Source organism: Lichenostomus cassidix, chromosome 3 (assembly GCF_008360975.1).
Source record: "Lichenostomus cassidix isolate B80296 chromosome 3, HeHo_3.0, whole genome shotgun sequence".
NCBI classification, from domain to species: Eukaryota; Metazoa; Chordata; class Aves; order Passeriformes; family Meliphagidae; genus Lichenostomus; species Lichenostomus cassidix.
The window spans coordinates 15610818-15634032 of NC_139483.1; the positions used below are offsets into that span (position 1 = coordinate 15610818).

The 23215-nt window shown below is 45.2% G+C and overlaps 1 protein-coding gene across 1 annotated transcript in view; it reads left to right on the forward strand.

Annotated features, from left to right (window-relative positions):
• The window catches only part of EHD3 (EH domain containing 3), a 29887-nt gene extending 7373 nt beyond the window's left edge, over positions 1-22514 (forward strand). The window contains exons 3-6 of the mRNA XM_085054642.1: positions 4575-4672; positions 17565-17977; positions 18970-19134; positions 20484-22514. Of these exons, the coding sequence (XP_084910768.1) occupies positions 4575-4672; positions 17565-17977; positions 18970-19134; positions 20484-21011 (1204 nt within the window). The 3' untranslated portion in view covers positions 21012-22514. The remainder of the gene's footprint in view (positions 1-4574; positions 4673-17564; positions 17978-18969; positions 19135-20483) is intronic.
• Positions 22515-23215: the final 701 nt, after the last annotated feature.

Below are 23215 nucleotides of genomic sequence, written 5' to 3' on the forward strand. Positions count from 1 at the left end.
CAAGCGGGACAAACCTTCATTTTGCTTGAACAAACAAAACAAAAATGACATCACAGCCTAAGCTTATCCTGCAGGAGACTAGAGGTAAAGATGATCTTTACACTTGCTCTCCCCTGCTTCAATATTTCTAGCTTCTTCCATTTTCAATCAAAACCAGGCTCTCTCCATTCCAATGCCTTATCCATACAACCTCAGGTGCAAATTGATGACCACTCTAATGTGTTCCCTGTAAAAAAATGCAGTGGCGTGTTTGGACAGTGCTCTGTGACATGAGGAGTCTAACCTTTCCATCCCCTAGACCCAGCCCAACCACACAGAGTTTTGGATTTAGACCTTGCAGGAAGCCAGCAGCACACACCCATATCCTAGATGAGCACAAACTGTGCTGCAGAAGGCAACAAACTGACTACACCCATCATCGACGCCTTCCCTGCTAGCACAGTGTGGGAGACACTGGAAACATGGCAGCTGCTCAGCCAAACAGCCAGGAAAGCTGGGCTGGGCTCTGGCTCCTGTTCTATCTTCCAAACTTAGAGAATGACTGTCCAGAGGGTGCAGCATCTCCTACCAGCACTGACCACAGGAGTGCTGCAGTGAGGCAGGGCAGCGACCTGCAGAGAAGCATGGGGAGAAGCTTGCTGGCAGGAGAGGGACCTAGCTGGAGTCACTGCTGTGTGGAGAACCTCACAGTGCCTCAGGGTGACTCTGGAAAGCAGTATCTGATCACTGCATAGGACCATTATTCAAATACATCAACATGGTCCTGCACCAGAGAGACTTTGAGAAGTTTTTGATGTTTCATAGGGCCCAGAGTATGTGCACCTGACCAAAAGTTAGGTCAGGTGACTGCCCACTCCCTACACAAGGGCAGAAAGGTGATTTGTCCTAAGAAAATAACTGGCCTCTTGCCTGGAGTGCAGAAATTGTAGATGAAGAGGACATAATTCAGAGGAGCTCAGCTGATAGCCAAGAACAGCCACAGCTGGCAGACAGTTCACTGCAGAGCAGGAACATTAGGCCAGGCATGGGGGCAAAAAAAGCAAACACTTCTGAACTAGCCTGATGGATGTGTCCTGAATGCAATTTGCCCCTGATACAGCCAGGGATCTCTGCATGCATTAACCCAGTTCCCTGTATCATGCTGTGCTCTAGTTATGCTGCTTCTACTCTTCCTTCTCCCGAGGAAGGAGTCAAGCCTGTGCCTGTGAGGACAGCAGGGCAGAGGGACACAGCAGTGATTCAACAGGAGCATAAGTGCAGTCCTTATAGCAATGCAGGGAGTAGCCACAGCAGCTAATGACATATTTTTGTTGCTGACATGAACAAAGAGGGGGTAATGATTTCTAAAGTTACAGAGGAGACATGCTAATGGGGACTAGCTCAGGAGTGTGAACATCACAGTGCTGAAAATGCACATGCTAATGCTTAGCTAATTAGGAAATTAAACACATGCAAGAGTTGACTCAGAGGGCCAGAAGTTTAGCAGATGTAAGTCCTGGTGCACCCACTGGACCAGATCAATCCAGCCACACTTACTCTGCAGTGGGCCTGGCTTCTTGGCTAGAGACAAGCAGAGCTATCTCTGCCTTGCATGTATCTTGCTGCTGCTAGGTATATGCCAAGGCCCTGACCTCAGCTAGGAGGCTGTGAGCAAGAAATTTGCAGAAGGGAGCTAATCTCGAGGAGCCACACCTGTAAGCTGAGATAAGAGTGTCTGTGGGTAAGTCAGCTTTGCCCATGGATTGTCAAATGTAACACTTGATGGTGGGCATCAGTGGAGAAGAGCAGAGCAGCATGAGGCTGTAGTATTCACACAGACCAAGCTGGTCTTGGCTGAGAGGTGGCAGCCCACAGCACTGTATCCTGTGGGGTGCAGAGCCTGCTGGTCCAGGAGTGAGCATCCACCCTTAGCTGGGGCTCCCTCCCCAGCAGAGACTGGGATCTGCTGCTCTCCAGGAAGCAAGGGAAGACAGGTACAGTCAGGATTTTGCTGGGAGACAAGTGAATTGCGCTGCTCAGAGCCTGTATCCCCCCTCCCTTCATTCCTTGGAGATGGAGCACCTGCCCATACCTGGGAGATAAGACTGCCCAGGGCTGAAAGGAGGATAGCAGGTCTGCAGAATCCTGTCTCTTGTCTGCTCTCTTTGCCCCAGGTTGTTCCTGGGCATTGAGAGAAGGGCTTGTTTTCCTTTCTCCAACTCTGCTAGCCAAACCCCACCTCTGGGAAGATTCCAGAGACATGAGAGGTTGCACCTTGTTATCAGGAAGACTTGTTTGGCACCAAGGGCCTGGAGCAAAATCAGGAATCTCACCCATTACTTTGATATCACATTGACTAGGTTACAAGAATTCCCTCACACCAAAGTCTGTTTTGGGAAGCTAAGGTGGAGTCAGTCCTGGTTTTGTGTTGTGAACAGCATGGATAACAGGTTCCTCCTTCAGTCCTATGCGCTGCCTGTAGAAGTAGTGAAACTCTAGTTTGGCACCACATTCCTCCCTTCATATGGCCCCAAACAGAATTAGGTCATGCTCCCTGAGGTCCTGCAGTTCTGCTGGGACAACAGGAAGGCAGCAGCCTTAACTTTGCCAACAGAGCCAGAATGCACTCGCTTATGCTGGCCTCTGACCTTGTATCTGAAATCTCCTGTGGAGTATTTTTCCTAGAAAAACTGATGGAAAAATCCCCCTGCCCCATTTAATATTACAGTGCAAGGAATACTCAGGGCTGTAACAGGGGAGAGCAAACCTGGGTTGGCAGAACCAGGGAAAAACATGACCTCCTGAGCCTTTTGTTCTGTGCTGCTGTGCCTGGTACTCAACAGGATAATCAAGTCAACCCCTCTTTGATATGAGGTATTACACATTCAGAAATGCTCCCTGTTGCCACCTGCCAAGCTGAGGATGTGGGAAGCTGTAATATGTGGTCTGAAATAGCTGACAACTTCGGGGAGGAGACACTCTTTAACTGATGAAGATTCACTCTTGTCAGAATCGTCTTGGAATCATACAAGTAGAAGAATTGGGGTGGGGTTGTAGCAATAGTCTGGAGGAATTCAGAGGTGCACGGGCTTCAGCAGAACCACACACACAGAGCACTGCAGAGCCCCATCTGCCTTGACTGCACTGAGTGGTTCTTGTGCCAACCCCCATCCTTTGTGGCTCTGCCTCCTCCCACAGTAACATGTTTTTTGTGCCTGGATGTCACACCACCCTATTAGTATGCATATGTACACACACACACACACACACTTAGAGCTGCCTGGAATGCCATCACAAAAAGGCTATCCATGAAATGCTACCAGGACTTACAGAAGCAGATAGGCTTTTACTGTCCTTTGCTGTTACTAGCAACTGAAATAGATGAGCTGCAGCCCACAAAGCACAAGTGACTCTTCTTAGGCAGTGATTTGCATAGATACAGGATGGGGAACAACTAGCTAAAGAGCAATTACACATAAATGGAGCTGCAGAGGGGGGAGCAGCAAATCACAAACTGAATGTGAGTTAACAGTGTCATACTGCTGTTAAAAAAGCAAACATTTCACTGAGATGTATAAACAGGACTGTCACATGTAAGAGATAAAGAGCAATCCATCCACTCTGCTCATTGCTAGCAGGGCCGTGGCTGGAGTATGTCAGCTTGTGGCATCATGCCTGAAGAAATATGTGGAGCAGTTTGAGAGGACCCAGAGGAAGGCTGCGAGGGTCTTCAGGGATTTGAGCTGGAAAGGCAGCTAGAGAGAGCTGGAAGAGATAGGAAAAAGAAAAAAACAACCACTGAACTGTTTTCTATAGAGGAAAGACTGAGGGGAGCAGGATGACAATAGTGTACATTGTGACAAAAGGGGAAAAATAAACAATTTTCCAAATCTACTGTGTTTGTGACTGAGGGACATTATAGCATAGGAAATCTAGATTAGACATTTAAAAAAGAGGGTTTACTGTGAAGATTATTAAGTAATGGAGTAGGCTGCCAGCAAATGTTGCTGGGTCTGCATTGTTACGGATTTAAAGAACATTTTAGACAAATAACCTGATTGATCCTGCCTTGAGGCAGGAGGATAGACTAAGCAACCTCTTGATATCTCATACTGCATATGCTTTAGTACTTCAGTGGTGCAATAACATCACACTTTCTGTCTGTTTAAGACAGATATGAAAGAGAACAAAAGTCCTACAGCATTACTGATTTTTTTTTAACCAAATTATTTCAGTTCACTTGAGTTCAGGACTCTACAGGAGAATGCTTAAGCAAAGAAAAACAAATACCATTTCTTGTTAAAATCTAAACAGCACATAAATGAAAACCCAAATGTTTTCATAATTCACAATTTGGGGGCCCATATAAAAAACCTGTCATAGGTCATGACTGAGACCCATGTTCCAGAGGCAGCAAAACAGAGAAAAGTACTTAGTTCTAGTTACTTTCTCATTTCTTTAAGTAACAATAGCTCTAAGCTCCAACCAAAGACTTGAGAGATCAGAGTCTGGCTTGTCCCATGCTGCCTGTGATGTTCAGCACATCATAAGTATGTTGTTTCTTTTTTTTTTTAACACATTTATTTTCCACACAGGTTCGTCTGTGCCCAGCTACCTAATCCTGTATTAGAAAGCATCAGCGTCATTGATACACCAGGAATCCTTTCTGGTGAAAAGCAGAGAATTAGCAGAGGTAAGTCCCAAGTTCAGTTCTCCTCTAAATGACAGTAATGAAAACCAAAGGAACTCTATGTGAGTTTCACTTCAAACTAGACAGGCTGTGGATAAAAGCAGTGGTAGGAGCCTCTCAGAGCTACAGCATGACTTTGCAAATGGAGACCAAAGGGACATTGTTAATCTCCTGCAGAGAATTTAAATGTTTTCAGGGAAGGCTGCTGACAAGGTCAGCAGTACCTGGGTCACAGTCCAGTATTTCCCCATGGCAGAGATTTCTGTCAGAGTCAATTAATGCCCATCTGCTTTGCAGAAAAACTTGTTTTCAGTGGCTTATTGATGATCCATAGCCAAGGTCCCCATTGTAATTGACCTGGTTTCTTGCACTGTCCAGCTTCCTAAATCTAGTGCAGGACCAGATTGGGTTTAAGGGCCATTGGCACCCAAGTTCCTCATTGCAGTGGGGAATCTGGAAATCCTGTGGACACTAAATCATAAAATCCTATAGCAGTAGTTTGGGTTTTAAGAGACCTTAACAATCCTCTAGTTTCAAACCCTGCCACAGACAGCGGCACCTTTCACTAGACCTGGTTGCTCAAAGCCCTATCCACCTGGCCTTGAACACTTCCAGGGATGGAGCATTCACAACTTCTCTGGGCAATCTGTGCCAGTGTCTCACCCCCCTCACAGTAAAAAATTTCTTCCCTTTTTCAGGTTAAAGCCATTCCCCTTAGTCCTGTCACTACAGACCCTTGTAAATGGAGCTGATGAATAGCATAGAGTCCCTTAGTGAACTTCTGAGGTCACACTCACACTCACCTTCTGAAGTGGGCAACATCTTTACTCTTTAAACCTGACATCTGTGGTCACTTGCTTGCTCTGTAAGGTGATAGTGGCATAGCTTGCATTTCTGGAAGGTTCCTTAGATCAAGCTGGGAGCTATGCATCATTTCATTGGAAGAAAGCCAAGAGCAGTCACCTCAGCATTCAGGTTTGAGAAGATCAGTTCTCAAGCACACTGCCTATTAACAGCACACAGGTTCTACCCCAAAGTGCTGAGGTCTTTCTCATAGTTCCATGTTCTGTCTCATAAGATTTCAGATGACTCATGACTTTGCAAGTTTTATGACAGTTAAGCATTGAAATTTTTCTTGGAAATTTCCTTTTTTGTTTTAATTGAGCAGCCACCTTTTACAGAGCCAGGTCTTGTTTGTTTTGCTGGGATTTTGCACCACAGGAGCCTTAGCTAGCAAGGAAGTGTCAATAAAGCACAGCTACAGTAAGTTTAAAACTCACATTAACCTTTCTCAGTGTGGGCCTCTGCACTGCTAGGGGATCAGAAATTCCAAGGTGCCCCAGCCTTCATCAGAAGGTTGGAAAATATGCTGTGCAAGCATTCCTCCCCTCAGCAGAGTGTTATGGGGATAAACAAAAAATTCTATTATGTGGTGTAAACATTTTCCAGTAAAAAAATGCCACTGAAAGCAGCCAGTTCTCCTGTGCAACTATCACAGTGAAGGAAACTTGCTTAGGAGGAAATATTTTTGTTACTAAAAAAATGAAAAGAAGAAAGTACAGATAAGTCAAAATAGACACCCATTTCAAGCCCCTCTTCCAAATCTCTGTAATGCAAATCCTAACATATATCACAAGATTTTCCTATTTTTCAGCTGTTTACAGGACTAAAAATACCCTCCTTCAAAATACACTGGCACTTCTTGCTGCTCCTTTTGCAAAAAAATTGTCTGTCAGCTTTCCAGTGGGCCTCAGTGTCCCATTCTAGAGCCTGTCAGTCTGACCTCAGTGCTGGCAAAGGTCATGGAGCTGATCATCAGCATGGATCAGGCCAGGCAGCACAAGTTTAGGAAAGGCAGGTCCTGCTTGACCAACCTGATCTCCTCCTATGACAAGGTGACCCATTTCCTGCATGGAGGCAAGGCTGAGGGTATTGCCTGCCTAAACAATGATCTGGACACGGGATTGAGAGCACCCCCAGCCAGTTTGCAGATGACACCAAGCTGGGCTGGACTTTTGGTCTGCTGGAGGGTAAGAAGGCTTTGCAGAGGAATCTGTGGAGGGATCTGAATCAATGGGCAGATCAATTGCTGGGTTTACAGTTGGATTCAGTGATCTTAAAGGTCTTCTCTAACCTAAACAATTCTATACTTCCTGCAGCTACTCTAATAAATGCCAGCAATGCCAGACCACGCTGATGCACAGCTGTGCACTGTTAGGAAAGTCACTGGTTTATTTTAACCCTAGCCCATAATGCCTCTGCAAACATTTGGAAACAGCTGATGAGGCTAAAGGGGAAGCCCCGTTCTGTACATTTTTGCATGCTATACCTGTTTGTAGAACTGGAAGCCTGTCTCAGCATGGGGAACAGATTCTTCCTGGACAACTTTTCTGCCCCTAGTGCAATTAAGTGCACTTAGGGCAGAAAATTGGCACATTGACCCTGTGACTACACTGTGTGGTCATTCGACCCTTTTGCCAGGAGGAAGCTCTCAGTGGAGTACAGCCATCTCCTGATCATCCTGTCATCCCAGGAATTTGCTCTGCTGTACCTCCAACCAGACAAAGGGGCTGTCACAACCTGTCAGCTGATCCAATCACAACAGTTAAAAGTACAGTGTAGGTGGGATCTCGCTTTGTCACCATTTAAATCCAGGACAGACTGAAACTGGTCCTGTGGGCCAGGTCAGATGGCATTGCAATAGCCACAGGACAAGATCTTCTTCTGGTTTAGGTGAACATGGCTTTGCTGAGGCTGGGACAACTCCAGCCATTTCTGTCTACAGGGAGCAGGAAGAGTCTAAAGAGTGCTGTGTTTAGGAAGGGCTGCTGCCAGGCATTGGCTTGAGCTTATCTCAAGATGTTTGAAAGGGAGTACTCCCCTCCCAGCTCCCATGGAAGAGGAATAGGAAAAAGTGGTGAGGCTGGCACCTTTGCCACCAAGCTTACAAGCCAGCTGACCTTATTAGCAAGTTGGTTTTGGAGGCAGATAGAGCAGTAACGTGGTTTCTAGGCAGAAAACAAGACAGGGCTAAAAACTGCTGACACAACAAAATTCTTCGGCTCTTTCTATACCTTCCTGGCCTGCTCAGATTTCACTTGGGAATGAAGCAATACCTGAGGGAGTCTTACGGAGGTTTTCCAAGGGACTTTGAAGTTCCTTAACTGCTTGGACAGGAATACTCTTTTTACCCCCATTTCTAGTAGTAGGTTCTAAGACCCTCAGACTGGGGTACCTGTGATGCATGGTCAGGGATAGTGAAGCAGCATTCTGTCATAAATTTAAGGGGGAAAGAAAAGATGTAAAAGATGTTACAGGCTTTCCCAGCCTGCCCATCCCATGAGAACGAGCAGCATTTCTAAAAATAGGAAATTCCTCTCAGTGGGAACATCACAAGTCCGTCTCCTTCCCCATTAGACATCAGGAGCATTAGCTAATCTATACAGTGTCAGCTTAGCAGAATACCATGCTGTCAAAGCTTAGCATTCCATGAGAGCCACCTTATACCCCTGAATTTCAAAGCAGTAGCTGTTCCTGTTATTGCATCCATTTTTCAAAGAGCAGGAGCAAAGGAACAGGGTTTAAAGGATTGATTCAGGGGCCAAGTCCAGGTTCTGAAGCTTTTCATTTGTCTGAACTGAGCTCTGAATTAAATTCACTGCCTTGTTGCTGTTAAAGATGACAGATCTGACAGTCCTTCCCCTTCACAGCCAATGTGTGCATGAGCACTGGGTGCTGGTGTTAGTGCTAGCAGCCCTACAGCCAGCAGCAGGGCTTTGCAAATGGCTACCAAGCTTTGCTCTGAGGAATGCTGTACAATCCCAGGAAACAAAGCTCTGCGCTGGCTCTCTTCCAGGACTGCATGACCATAAAGAGACCCCTTCCCCCACAGAGCAGCCCATGAAGTTTCCCAGTAGCAGAGTTTAAGCCTATCAAGACATTGAGGATGATGCAGTCTGTCACAGCTGAAGTCCACATCCCTTTGACAAGCAGTGACATCACCAGCACTGACACAGCAGCTCGTGGTACAAAGTGTAGCCAAGGAGCTGTCTGGAATCATTTGACCTACTGAGCTCCTGACTCATGCACTGCTTTGTGCTGGGCACCCATGGTGTCACAGGTGTGGTAGCTAGACTCCCTAGGATACACAGGTGTCATTTACACACTTTGTGGGAAATGTTTCCAGGATGTCCTGGCCCAGAGCTTCCTGCCCTTCCTTGCTTCTGTATTATCCTTGCCTGGAAGACAGCCATTTCTCTTCTGATCTTTTTTACAGACTGGGGTATGAATCTGTGTCCACGTTTAAAGAACTAATGGTGGCACTGCCTTGTCCCTCACTCTGTCCTTTTTTTTATTGTTTCCAGGGGAGCATGAGGCTACAGAGATGCCCATAAGAGAGGTGTTTGTACCAAAGCAGCACAGTCTTGTCTGCTTTAACAATTTGATAATGATACAAATGCCATCCACTTGCAAAGCCCTGTTCTGGTGTCACATAATGAGCTCAGGCCAGCCTGCTGGGAGGGAAAATGAGGAGAGGATGACTGTACTGAAATAAATAAGGCCAGAGGGGAGGACCACAGATCAGGTCGTGCAGTACAGCAGAGCCAGGGCAGGAGTGAGGACTTCCTCATAATTCATCACCTTGTGCAGTCTGCCCTGCTAATGAAGCCACCTGGCAACAGGAGCTCATGTGCTTCAGTGGCAGTGCCATCCCTGGGGGCTGAGCTTACACGCTCTGCTGCCCATCTGTCTCGACCTACATCTGCCCTGAGCTGAGCAGATCCAAGTCTGCCAAGTTCAGAAATGCCTTGGCCAAGTTGTATTTGATCCCTGTTTTGAGTAGTACTTCCTGGATATATCCTGAACATTTACTGCATCTTCACCCTCTATGTGCCACCTTCTCCCTTTCCTGCATTAGCATTGACAACGAGGTCCTAGCCAGGAGGTAAGGACTGGCAGTGTCATTCCCCACTGGCTTTCTTTCCAGTAGACACTATTCCAGCATTTTTCCAGCTTTCCACCCAGTTCCATTCTGCTGGCTGCAGTGCAGGCTAAGCATCCCACAACCAAGGGGAAAAAAACATACCACCAGCCTCGCCCTTCTCCTGGGAAGGCAGAATTCCCAAATGACCAGCAGCTTCAGCACCAGAGACACTTAGTCACTCATGAGTGTGACAGCAAGAAGAAAAATGCTAATAGCAACAGTCTTGGGCAGTGCAGAGCTCTCAGCCTGGCTGTGTCTCAAATAGCCATGCTTGGAAGGGAAAGGCAAACACCAAGGGAATTGATGTTCTCCCACTTCATGCAATGCTGTTTAGGGTACAATGGCAACAAAAAATATTTTTTCTGAGGAGTTTTGTCACGTGTGCTAGCAACAGCATGATACAAACTAAAGGCATCCACACTGAAAGCCTCTAAAAGGGAGGCATTTCAAATATTTGCTATAATACTCCCCACTGGTGATGTTTGCTTATATTCTGTATTTCACTCTGCCTGGGAGGGTGAAAGTGCACTGGTTAGTTTTGACTTTCCAGTTCACCTCCATTACAGCTACTCTGCCAACATCCCTGATTTTATCACAGTCTCACTAAACACATACTGTTCCACTGAAATGCTCAGCTCTTACAGGGACACAGTTCTGCACTTCCTCTTAAAAGCAACACAAAAACGAGCAGAAAATCTGCACAGTTCTCATTTTTACTTCTACAAACACATGAAGCTATGAGCCTAAATTTTCTGACCTGAAAGCAGCATGCAAATAAGAGGTGAAAATTATATTTGGGTTTTGAGAAAACCAAACCATTATTTTCTTTGGTGTTGAAGGGAGGAGGACTGTCTCCATGATTTGAGTTGGAAATACTAATATATTTTGCAGTTCCAGAACTGGAAGAGGGAAAAAAAGTAAAACAAAAGAACAGATTAAATGGCTGCACAGATAGAAAGGGCTGTGCTTTTTTCTATTCCTATTAACATGCAGCCAGCACTTAATTTGAGTTACTAAACAAGTCTGATTTCCAGAACAGCTGTGCAGCTTGTCCATTTGTTGTGCCCTGTGCACTCCAGAACTATTCTAAGTATCTATTGCAGTGAGTGAGGGACGACAGTCATGCCATCAGCATCTCATCCATTTGCATTATTTATGCCCACCATGCATCCTTTCAGCATCCTGAGTAACAATGGAGAAGGAATGTGTTTCCTGGTCACTGAGAGCTATCAGTTACTGGTGGCCATTTCAGGCTGGCTTTTCAAACATGATTTCTCCTGAAATTCAAAGTATGAGTACAGGAGAATTCAGTTTGTGTTTGGATGCTATGGTAAAAAACTTCCTTGGAATCCCAGCCACACATCAACGCTGCTATGCACTGACTTCTCTGGAAAACTTGGCCTATATTCAGATGCCTTCTGAGGTCTCAAAATCTGGCTAGAAACTGTTTTCAGAATTGGCCCAAGTACCAGGTAACACTTAGGCCCGTCTGTCACAAGTGGCAAAGATAAACTTGTACATGGGACAAGTTCTGCTGTGTGTACATAGGAGCTAAACAGGCTGTTACAGGGAAACTTAGCTCTGGACAATGCTCTCCTCAGTTTTACTCCACCTGATTTGAATGTGCTTAGTGAGGTTTTGTTCACTTTCCAGTGACATAAAGCAAGAGCCCTCTCAGGCCCCAGTCTCTTTCCCATCCCAAAGCCCTTGCAGTAAACAACATGAAAGCAAAGGCCACACAGTCTGCCACTCCAGGTACTGGTTCATGTAAATGTTAGCATTGTTGCTAGCTGAGAACAGAGATCTGCTGTGCTTTGAGTTCTTTTGCCTTTGCTTTGGAAACCTTAAAGTCTCCAACACATATTTAATGTTTGCGTTAGTTCTTGGTACAGAGGAGGAGGAAATGTGGAGCACTGGCAGGAGGATGTAGCTCCCAGTGCTCTGAATCAGCAGCTGCAGGACAGATTATTTCTTTGAGTATAGGCACAGGCAGAAGTGATTGGCAAGCTGGGGCCTGCTCTAGAAATTAGGGCATGCGACATTCAAAGAAGTCTTTTCATCCCAAAGGACTTCTGTCTACTTCCCAACACACCCACAGATATGCATTACAGGAATCTCTTTATATTCCCTTGGAAGGCAGCCACTTCCAGAGAGGAGTATGGCAGCTTTTTACAAAGGTGTTTTAGGATGAGCTGCAGTGAGGTGTATCCAGTACCCATCCCTTGCTTTTCACCATCCCTTCTGTCCTCTCCTTGCTGGCTCCTCACCCTGAGAGAAACTTGTTCAAATCACTGTTCTTCCACCCAGTCCCAGCTGTTTTCTCTCTCATACTCTTAACCAGCACCCTTCTCTCTCTAGGACACCATTACCCTCTGGTTCTCATAGCAGCCACCCAACCCAGCTTCCCACTCACTTTGTGTGTCCTCAAAGGGATGTGTCACTTCCCCCTCCCTCCCCTCATTTTCTTCTTCTGACCATAGTGTGACCTTCCTTCTCCTTTGCTTGCAGCCATCTGTCACATTTGGGTAACACCTGCCCCTCCTGGCACATTCTCCCCCTCCAGTGTGGGCTGCCTGCTTATTTTGCAGTGACCTAAGTCTTCTTCCCTGGGCTTTGAAGGGCTTTCAGGCAGGACATCACTGTGACCACTTAGACTAAGCCTCAAAACCCTCGTAATTCAATTACAAAAATTTAAATTAAGTCATAGCTCCCTGGAATCAGCATTCATTTAATTTCATCTCCCAAGAGCTGTTAGCTCTCTTGGTAGTCAGCGTTCACTGTGTCAGCTATCCCATCTTGTGATGTTGTCCTTAGACAATCAGAGCCAGTCTCCCACTTGACAAATAGGGACACTGCCATAAAACTCTGCCTTATAGAGTGGCACAGTCTGGTAAATCTTTCGTCTCTGGATAACACCAGCTTTAGAAAGATGAGAAGGAAGCTTCCAGTGACTAAAATTCAGCAGGAAAGAGGTGAATTTCTAAAAGCAGCAGCACAATTTACAGCAATAGTAACAGCAAGCTGTGAGAAATCTGGTGCAAAGCAGCAGCTTTGGGGTTTTCAGCACTTCTTGAGCTGACTGTTTCCATTCAATCCCACCTGAACTCCACTACCACAGGACCTGTGGTTATAGTTCCACAAGACAGGAAAACCAGTAGTATGCTTGCTACCAGTAAAAAATAATAGCACAAACAAAACAACCTAAACCAACAACCAGTGTAGCTACGTGGTGAGAAGTGCTGAACCAGTGCATGCCCACTCCTTGCTGGTTTAAATTGGCTTTAAAATGTTACAGCCAGGCAGATTTTATGCTGGGTCAGGTATCACCCATCTTCCCACAGTCAGCATAAAGACTGTATCATGCCTGATCTGACTTGACAGAATATGATTGCATAATCCTGCCAGATCTTGGTGAAATGCATGGTGCCAGGTATTCCAGTGGTGCACAGACAAGTATTCATTAGGCCAGCCTGCCTTATGGAGTCTAGGTGGGAGGGTGTCTGCAAGGAGATAATTTTCTCTGTAGGCTGAACCCACTGACAGTCCTGCTGACTTGTCAGCTTTGTGTTAAATCTGTTGAGTCCTTTTCACGCTGTCAAAAGGAAACCTGTCCCATGAAAAAACCATCTGATGGAATAAAATCATTATCGTGTTCATCTTGTCCTAGTACTGTATGATTTGAATTCATTTTCTCTTCACATTCACCTTATCTAGAGGTTGTGAAAGAAGCTGCATCAGTGATGTTAAAGAATGTTTAAATATGCAGCATATTTTTCAACAGGGATGCAACTACAACAAACAGCCAGGAATTACTGAACAGAAAATTCTTCCCTTTACAGTTCTGTCTGAACATCCCTGTAATAATGGCTTTGCATTAATGCAGCTTTGGCAAGCAGATGGCTTCCCAACCGCCCTGTAAATTCACAATAAAACTGTGCTGTGTTCCATGGACAGCTTCACCCATCCCTGAAACACTGCCAAATCAGAGATAGTGACTGCCTGCTTCTGTGAGAGGCCTTAGCAACACCCTACAACACAGGGAGGCACAGAAAGACATTTGCAGGGGAATGAGCAAGGGAGACTACAAAAACTCCTAATTTGACTGTGTTAAAGATCTGACTAGTTAAAGATCAGTTCTTGGTCTAAGCTCACACAGTAAAAAACTGCCAGAAAAAAGAGGCAGGCCCAGTGCATCTGTGAAATTAAAAAGGGACAGGGAGGGAAGAAACCAAAGCAAGCCTGAAATGTTTAAATTAAGTTACAGAATGAGCCTCATGTTTTCAGGTGTTGAACACCTCCAGCTCTGGCTGGAGCCAGGCAAAATGCCCTGAGTTCTCTATGCTGTTGAAGAGCCCTCCAAAAATGAAGGCTCCAAACTAAACATTAAAATATTAATCTAAGACCTTATTTTTAAACACATTTATTAATAGCTTGCTCTTAGTAATTTACACTGTCATCCTGCTATCCAAATGCTTTAGTAACAATCTACTCTATTACACACTAAAAGCAAGGCTAAAAAGTCAACCCCATGAATCACATCGGTCGCAATTCTCTAGGTGCTGTGTGAGAAAACACCACCACAGTCCCAAGTAGAGAGTTGTAAACAGCTCTGTCCCACGTCATTCTGTGTGTTAAGGAGCAATACAACACTTGGGATAATTTTCCCCTCTTTCCCTCTATGGTGTTTTGTCACTTAGGAACAAAACACATACACTTATGCCTTGCTTTTCCTGCCAAGTACCTCCGTCCAGGAGAACGCAGCTGGGATCAGTAGCACTGCACGCACAAGATAAAGTTCTTGCTCAGCTGGGCACCAGCAGGAGAGGATCCCTAAACACCAAAGCAAGTGGGACATACAAGGGGAGGCTGTGGCTGGGATTTTGTCCCAGCCCGGGATGCAAATGAGTCCATGGTGATGTTTCAGAGCAATCAACAGCAAGTGTTACTCTCCAGGGCTTTGTTCTCTCTTTAATGGAGATATGCAGGACAGATGTTGGGAGAGTATCTCTGAACAAGCAAAGAAGCCAGGAAAGAAAGTCTGCTAATCAATCTAGACATTTAATGAAGTCCCCAGGGACATTCAAGACTCATTGCATGTTACTGTAGCAGCTGGGAATACACAAACGGTCTGAGCAAACATTAATTTCCTTTTCTTGCTGGGTAGAGCAACATTTATTTTTGTTAATTGGAAAGAGAGGCTCACAAAATAGATACCTTCTGAGTGGTACTGTGGATGCAGGCTTGATACAGGATAAAAATCATGAGAGCTAAGCACCTAAAGATACTTTTGGACAAACCTTGAGACCCAGGCAGATCAAAGAGCTAAGGTCAGTCTCCCCAGTCCTCAGTTAATACCAAAACTACAATTACACTCCTTTTCTATACCTCCCTTCTTTTAAATAATCATTTCCCACTTTTACTGAATCACTAAAAGGTGAGTGTCAGGTGCAGACACTTTTCCCCAACTCATCCCAGCCCCTATTAACACAACAGAGAGCATAACATTGACTGTTCCTCTGCAGAGGGAAACCATCCACGTGATCTGTGACAGGACATCACTACAGCATTACAAGGTAGCCTAGAGAGCAGGACTGCTTTCCCCTTGATTCTCCTAAGAAAAAGACTGGACGAAGTAGTCATGGTACAATTCAAACATATGCCAGCTTGACAAGAAAACATCCCAGTCCATGAGATTTGACAAGATTAAATGCACAAACATCTCCAAATAAAGTCACCCTGACTCATTGCTTCCATGATGAAAAAGCAAGCTGTGTAGCTCTGCGTATGGAGAATAAACTGTCCTGCCACACCAGATGACTTCCAGCAGCCCCAGTAGAAGTGAACCTAAAGTCTGTGTGTCCTCTGTTCAGCAAGGTTTGAGGGGGCATGGGAGATCCCTGTTTGCACATTCATTGATCTGCTTGCAGAGGGACAGCTGACAGCCTGAACCCGGGCCAAGTGAAATGAGGTATCAGCATCGACTTTGTCCTGCTGCCACTGCCCCCAGCACAGGTTAGGAAGGAGTCAGCACACTGATCTTTGCAGCAGATTTGCAATTAGAGCAGTGGAGTAGAGCTCCCTGCAGCCAGAGCACCTAAGGTTAAAACGCTGAGGTTAACACCCAAGGTTAAATAAGGCTGTTAATACATGAAAGCAAGCAGGACCAAGTTTATTTCAGTTTTAAAGGCTGACTTGTGACCGTGTTTGAGGTCAGACACATGGACCAAGCAAGATACACTGCACTCAATATAATATGTTGCATGCTCAGCAGGTCTTTGTCAAAGTTAATACTAATTCTGAATTCTCTGAAGTTCTCAGCATTAAACGTAGCTGAGGAAAGAGCCAGGGCTCAGCACTGCTTGCTCTTGTTAGAGAAGACGCTCATGTCCTAGTGAGCAGGACATTGGTGGGACAAACATCTGTCTTTCATTTATGGTTTCTGTAGATCCCATGGAAGAGAGCAGGGCAAAGTGTCCACATCCAAGAGCACACACCACACACACTCACACTCTGCCACCCCCCTTTTCTGTAAGGAGCAAACTGTAATTGACCAAAGCAGAACACTGCAGTAATAATACTTGGAAATGGTATAAAAGTTCTCAGTGGCAAAAAGTTAATGCCAGTTTATCCAACTGAAAATTCACACATGCTTTACTCCTGACATGAGAGCCAGGATTTCACTCCAGTTTGCTTAGTCATATGGAAGAAAAGGCCAGTGTCAAAAACCAAGATCAGAGCTCAGCTATCCTCCCTTCTGTAGTTCCAGTCTGATGATTAGGATGCACTGGCTGCCCTCTGGGTTTTAGAGGGGACAGAAGGAAAAAAGGAAGAAAAAGAAAGGAGAGCAGGAGGAAAAAGCACTGAACTAATTATCATGCATTTATTCATGAAACCCAAGATTAAAATAGTATATGAAAGGATTTGAATGCAAATAGCATTTGCTCTGTCCTGATTTTCCATAACAAAGTGCAGCACTCTGGTGACTCAGATAACCCCAAATGTTGCGTAGCATAGGAGAGCCTGACAGAGCAGGGGGAAAGAACCAACCAGTCTCTCACCAAGACTTTAAAGGAGGTTGAAAAAACACCACAGAGCTAGAAAAGAAGGTCATTTTGTTGCTGTCATTACTATTGTTTTAGGGACTTCCACATGTGCTATTTATTGTGCCCTGTACTGCTTAGAGGTGGATCCAGTCTGACACTGAATCCATTATCCTTATTCCTGAGGCACATGAAATTTGAACCCACTGTTCCTGGCCTGAGTCTGACTCTGGTGTTCACAGGAATGCTGTCTGCTAAGCATCAAGCTCTTGGCTAAGTGAACACAAATCATGTGGCTTTGTGCACAGGCAGCAGGTATGACAGGGTGGTTACTCTGGTAAGGAAGGTTATTTGCATCCTGGGTTTTGAATTGGATGGGGCAGAATTAGTCTTGCACAACTAAAGAAGACCTGAGATTTACTAAGCAGTAGAGATACGCATCTCAAACCAGTCTGGGTGCAAGTACTCCAATTACTCAGCTTTCTAGAGTCTTTGTAGGCTATGCTGATGACCAGTCATTCACAAACTAGACTTCTCTTGTTGCCACGTAGAAGACTTCTGCAGTAGGTGTTTCAATACAGCAGCTGCCCCATGCTATGCATTTGAATGAAGATCTGTAGCACAAGCTCAAGACTTCTTTGGGTGATCTGTTAATGTGGAGAGGACAAGAGCTGTCCTTACTTGTGTGCCTTGTGGGCATTTCCATGTGAAAGACAGTGCGTCATCTCCTTATCAAGCTATCAGGTCTACTGGGAAAGCTTCTTCCTTGCAAAATTACCCTCAGCTAGGTACAGGTATAATTTGTGTACAGCAAGTTGGCTTCTCTACTCCCGTGTTTGCTGCATCTCTGCTCTTCCTCCCCTCCTTGCAGGTTATGACTTTGCTGCCGTACTGGAGTGGTTTGCAGAGCGGGTTGACCGCATCATTCTCCTCTTTGATGCTCACAAGCTGGACATCTCTGATGAATTCTCTGAGGTCATCAAGGCCCTGAAGAACCACGAGGACAAGATGAGAGTTGTTCTCAACAAGGCCGACCAGATAGAGACTCAGCAGCTGATGAGGGTGTACGGTGCCCTCATGTGGTCCCTGGGAAAGATTGTCAACACTCCCGAGGTCATCAGAGTCTACATTGGCTCCTTCTGGTCCCATCCACTGCTCATCCCCGACAACCGCAAGCTGTTTGAGGCAGAGGAGCAGGACCTGTTCAGGGATATCCAGAGCCTGCCCCGCAATGCAGCCCTGAGGAAGCTGAATGATCTCATCAAGCGAGCACGGCTGGCCAAGGTAGGTGTTGGCATTGAACCCCCAAGCATTTGGTTTGGGCTCTCTGCAATGTGCAGCCTATGGAGAAGTGGTTTTGGCCAGGTCAGCTTGCAGAGCTGGTGGATCCTACTCTTTTTTCATCCCATTTAACTCAGGGCCAGCATATGAGCCCTGTCCTAATAAGGGAAGAAAACACCTCCCTTGCTTGGTGAGTCAATCATGGCAGGCCAGAGTGAGGAAGGCAACTACAGGTGAAAGCAGGTAGCACTTGAAGGGATCTAGAAAGCAGTTGCTCTGTGGTAGCAACTTGAGAATAAGGATCAAATCAGTGTATCAGAATCTTACACCAAGAGAATTGATAAGTGCTAGGTCTTTTGCTTTAAACTTTCTTAGCCAAGAGAGATACCTGGCTTAGATGGATGAGGAGGTGGAGACTCACAGAAATTATAAATAAGCCTGCAGTATCCCTGTGTATTTGAAATGAGCTGAAAGAAGACCCTAAAATACAGGAAAGAACCCCATGTCAATTGAGAAAAGATATCAAAAGATCCCTCAAAAGCTTTCAGTGCAAGGGTCTTCATTTCCAAGAGAATATGCTTGGATCACCATTAAAAAAAAAAAACAAGCCAGAATGTTGCATAAGTTAAAGACTGGTATTCATACTAAAACATTAAACCTGTATGTTTGGACTGGAAAGAGACTGTTCCCTTGAAGGCCATGCCCAGTGGAAGGAAAAAAAACCCACCACTCCCTCCAGAAAGTGCATGAATGTTACTGTCTGTATGCTCAGGACTATACCTTGCTTTCACCTTGTTTCAGCACAGCCAGAGCATACAGCTGAGCAGCATTTAGCACTGGAATAACAATCCACAGGTCCAGCCAAGATGAGAAGCTGAGCTTGCTCTTCAGGGTGGGACAAGACTGAGTCCGAGGCACAGATACTCTGCTGAGAAGAATTTTCTGATGTGCTATTTAACATTTGCCTTCATTTCCTATAATTTAATTCCTTTCAGGTCCATGCCTACATCATCAGTTCCCTAAAGAAGGAAATGCCCTCAATGTTTGGGAAAGACAATAAAAAGAAAGAGCTTGTTAACAACTTGGGAGACATTTATGCCCGAATTGAACGAGAGCATCAGATCTCACCAGGAGACTTCCCTAATCTGAGAAAGATGCAGGTAAGCAGTGGCATCTTGGCAAACATCCAAGAGAAGAGCATTAGAGTAACTGCAGGGAATACAACAGAGCCATGCAGACACTGATTGTTGCCACCTGTGGGAAAAGCCTGCTGTAACGTTGAAATGTGCCTTAAAATATGTGCAGGCTATATTTGGGCATGAGCACTTCTTATACATAGAGCTCATCTGAAGCATTACAGCTTCACATTATTTCTCATATCTTTCCCTGAATAGCACTTCACAGCAAATGATTTCTTCTGTTTTTCTTTATTTTTAATTCCAGGCTCCATTTGCAGATTTTTCAGACCTAAACATACTGTTAATTTATATTAAAAGGAAAGCAGTGTCCTGAAAAGGCCACATATGCCACATTCCTCAAGAGCTGTATTTGTCTGCTACTTCACTCTTTGTTTTTAGAAAGAGAGAAAGGAAGGTGTGAAGATGTAAAGCCCATTTTCCATTTTAAGCAGAGAAGCCAGGTTTCTGTTCTGCAGACCTAAGACCCTGCCCTGTATTCATGCAAGTCAAAAACTTCAAAGGACTTTGGATCAGAGCCTTGTATTGTATATTCAAGCAATGCTGGACACTGCTGCAGTGCTGCGTGGCTTCAGTCCTGGCAGAAACCTGTTCTGAGTTCTAGCTGTTGAGGTTGCTACTAGTTACCCATGCAAAACAGCATTTCCCTATTTTTTCTCCTTTTTGAAAATAAATTTTCCCTAAGTTGTTAGGAATGAGATCTGTGGAGTGCATTCAATAGGAGATCTGCCTGTTAAAATTTGAGTTTAAAAAAAACTGTATCAATCCAGTAGGAGTGAATAGTGTGGATTTAATGAATAGAGGTTGAAAGATAAAGCTGTAGGTTATTCTGTAGCCAGAAGAGAGTTCTCTGCAGGCCCTACTACAAGCACTTTCGCTTTGCTGTGAAAAATACAGAATCTGAGCCATGCTGTAAAGACATGCTCACCTCTTACAGACAGGCTACTGTCCTGATGGCATCTGAAAGATGCACTGCATGGCGATGAGTACGATGATCTTTTGCCAGGTGGCATCTCCTTCCCAGAGTGCAGAAGGGGGAGGGAATACAGAGCACTGGCTGGAGGATGTAGCCACACAACCAATTTGCCTTGAACAATTTGGTCATTTTCTGTAGGACTTAAGAGAGGACTTAAGAGCAAGGCCAGCCAGGGAGACCCCATGCCATGCTGAAGGGCAGGGCTGTCAGAGGAAGGAATGCCAAGCTCCCCACTCTGCAGTAGCATGGTTTTTGAGCCAAGCAGCAGGCAGGCATCCCACTGTACACCATTACTCCGCCATGTCGCTCACCTCTTGCTGTGTTGTCCCATTTTAAGGATCAGCTGCAAGCCCAGGATTTTAGCAAGTTCCAACCTCTGAAGAGCAAGCTGCTGGAGACCGTGGAAGACATGCTGGCCAACGACATCGCCCAGCTCATGGTGCTCGTCCGCCAGGAGGAGTCGCAGCGGCCAACCCAGATGGTGAAGGGCGGAGCCTTCGAGGGCACCCTGCACGGTCCCTTCGGCCACGGCTACGGAGAAGGCGCCGGAGAAGGGATCGATGACGCCGAGTGGGTGGTGGCCAGGGACAAGCCCATGTATGATGAGATCTTCTACACGCTCTCGCCCGTCGATGGTAAAATAACTGGTGCCAACGCCAAGAAGGAGATGGTAAGGTCTAAGCTGCCCAACACCGTGCTGGGCAAGATATGGAAACTGGCTGACATCGACAAAGATGGCATGCTGGATGATGAGGAGTTTGCCTTGGCGAATCATCTCATTAAAGTCAAGTTGGAGGGTCATGAGCTGCCAAATGAGCTCCCTTCCCATCTCCTCCCTCCATCCAAAAGGAAAATAACAGAGTGAAAGGAAGGTTACAGGGGAGAGGGAAGGGAAAAATAAAAGATCTAGAAAAACATGTTTACTTAAATTATACCTTTAGATGTGAGATCACATTTGGATTTATACCTACTTTGCTGTATGAAGAACAAAATCTAAAGCAGAACAAAAAAGTCCAATCCTTCATGATAATATGCAATTAACTCTTCCAGTGTACTGTCCCTGCTTTCTAATGTGTAGTCTGTACATATGAAGGTAAAGAAAGGATGTTGCAAACTAGGAGACTCTTAAGCAGGAGTAGAAGAAAACCTGAAGTGGGCTGCATTATTTGAGAGTGGAATAGGCACTAATAGAAATCTGCTAACTGCCAGTATCACTCCTGAGCTTTGGCTGCACCTTCTGCCTTTTAATGGGTCTTGAAAACTTCAGGAGACTATGATCTTAATAGCAAAGAGAAACCACAAGGTCTTCAAGCTATTGGCCAAAATAAAGAGCATTTCCTAATTAACATAAGCCCACTCTAAAATCCTAGATACTAAACCCCAGAGTTAAGGATTTTAGGAACCTTGATTCACCGTTAGATGCAGATTTTACAAACGTTCCCCTGTCCTGAAACAAGAACTTATAAATAAAATCTGAAAGAGCTCTGAACTGGGCAGCTGGAGTTCCTCATTGTTCACTGTGGGAGAGGCACTCAGAGTTCCCAATCATTAGTACCTCCCATTCATCCCTGGGGGAGATCTGTTCTGCAGGCACAGCCAAGAGAACCAACCTCCAAGGAAGCAGAGGGGAGGGAGCCCTAGAGGTGGACATCAGGTGGGGTGGAAGGGAGGAACAGGACCTCCAGGCTCACCCAACATTTCACAAGCAGTGGATAGTGTTTGCTCTTTGAACAGTGGTGGTGTCTGTGATTGCTGTGAAGTGCCGTGTTTGCTCTCATCGTGCACAGTGAAAGCTACAAGGCTCCATTCTCACTGTAAGATACAAACCCCACACTGCCAGGTGGATCCACCACAAGGGCACAACACACAGGGCACTGGGCAGAGCTTGCACTGCTCTGTGCCTCCACAAACCTAGCCGAGATGTCAGCCTTCACACACTCCTCACCACACACTAACACTTAATCCCCTTCAGAACTTCTACCCCGAGCCAAGAGACCTTCCCCACTTCTTTCATGCTCTATGAAATTTTTGTTTTCAAGACCTGATTTTAGCAGAAATCCCTCAATTTCCTATTTCATTGCCTACACACACACACGTGCGCGCACACTCTTCTGGTTTTTGTTGTTGCTTTGGAGCAGCGTGTTGTTCCAATCCTGTTGTCACTTTATATAAGCTGAGCTCCTACTGTGATGAAAAACCAAGATAAGTATAACTTATTTTATATCTCTTGTGTTCATATTATATAGAGAAATATATTCTGTGTCTGTAGGATGTGCTTATTGCAGTACATTTATCACTTGTCTTAAAAATTAATGCATTAACCTTTTTTGTACCCTGGTCCTAAGACATTATTAAAAAAGAAAGGCCAGATCTGTCTATTTCTTTACATAGCAAAATGAAATGCAGCTGAAAAGAAGAAAAAAAAAAGCTATTTTTTAAATGCAGCAGAGGGAGATTATCCTTATGTACATTCCCAAATGTGCATGCACAGATCAGCCCAGCTGGACTCGGGTGTGGACTGCTGAATGACTGGTTGACATCTGCAACGTCTTTCTCTTTTAGCAGTCTACCCACAACCTCCATACTTGCCAAAGCAAGAGGAATTGTACCCATGATTCACCTTGTTCAATGTAGGGCAGAGGTAACAACCAAATTTCAGTAGAAAAAGGAATTTATTGAAGGAGTTTCTTCCTGCCAGTCACAGATGAGAATGCTGCAAATTTGTCAATATCTGGAAAGGACACAAAATCCTCAGTCGCAAGTCTTATTAATTCTACTTCTGTCTTCATTGCCCTTTCTTTTCTTTACACATTTATGACAGTGAGAGGCACCGAGTAAGACAGGCAGAGCAGTTAGGAAACACTTGGAAAAAGGGTGTGAGCTGTAGTAGTTGGCAGAGTTTCCATTTAGCATCTGCACAGGATGAGAGAGGGGTGAGAGGAAATCATAGGGTGGAGAGCAAAAGCAATAAATGCAAATGGAGGGAAAAGTCAGCAAGCTGGATGTCATTCCAGTTCAGCTGCCCAGTAACCCCCAGTTTGACTGTCATCACAGCACACAGAATGTGTG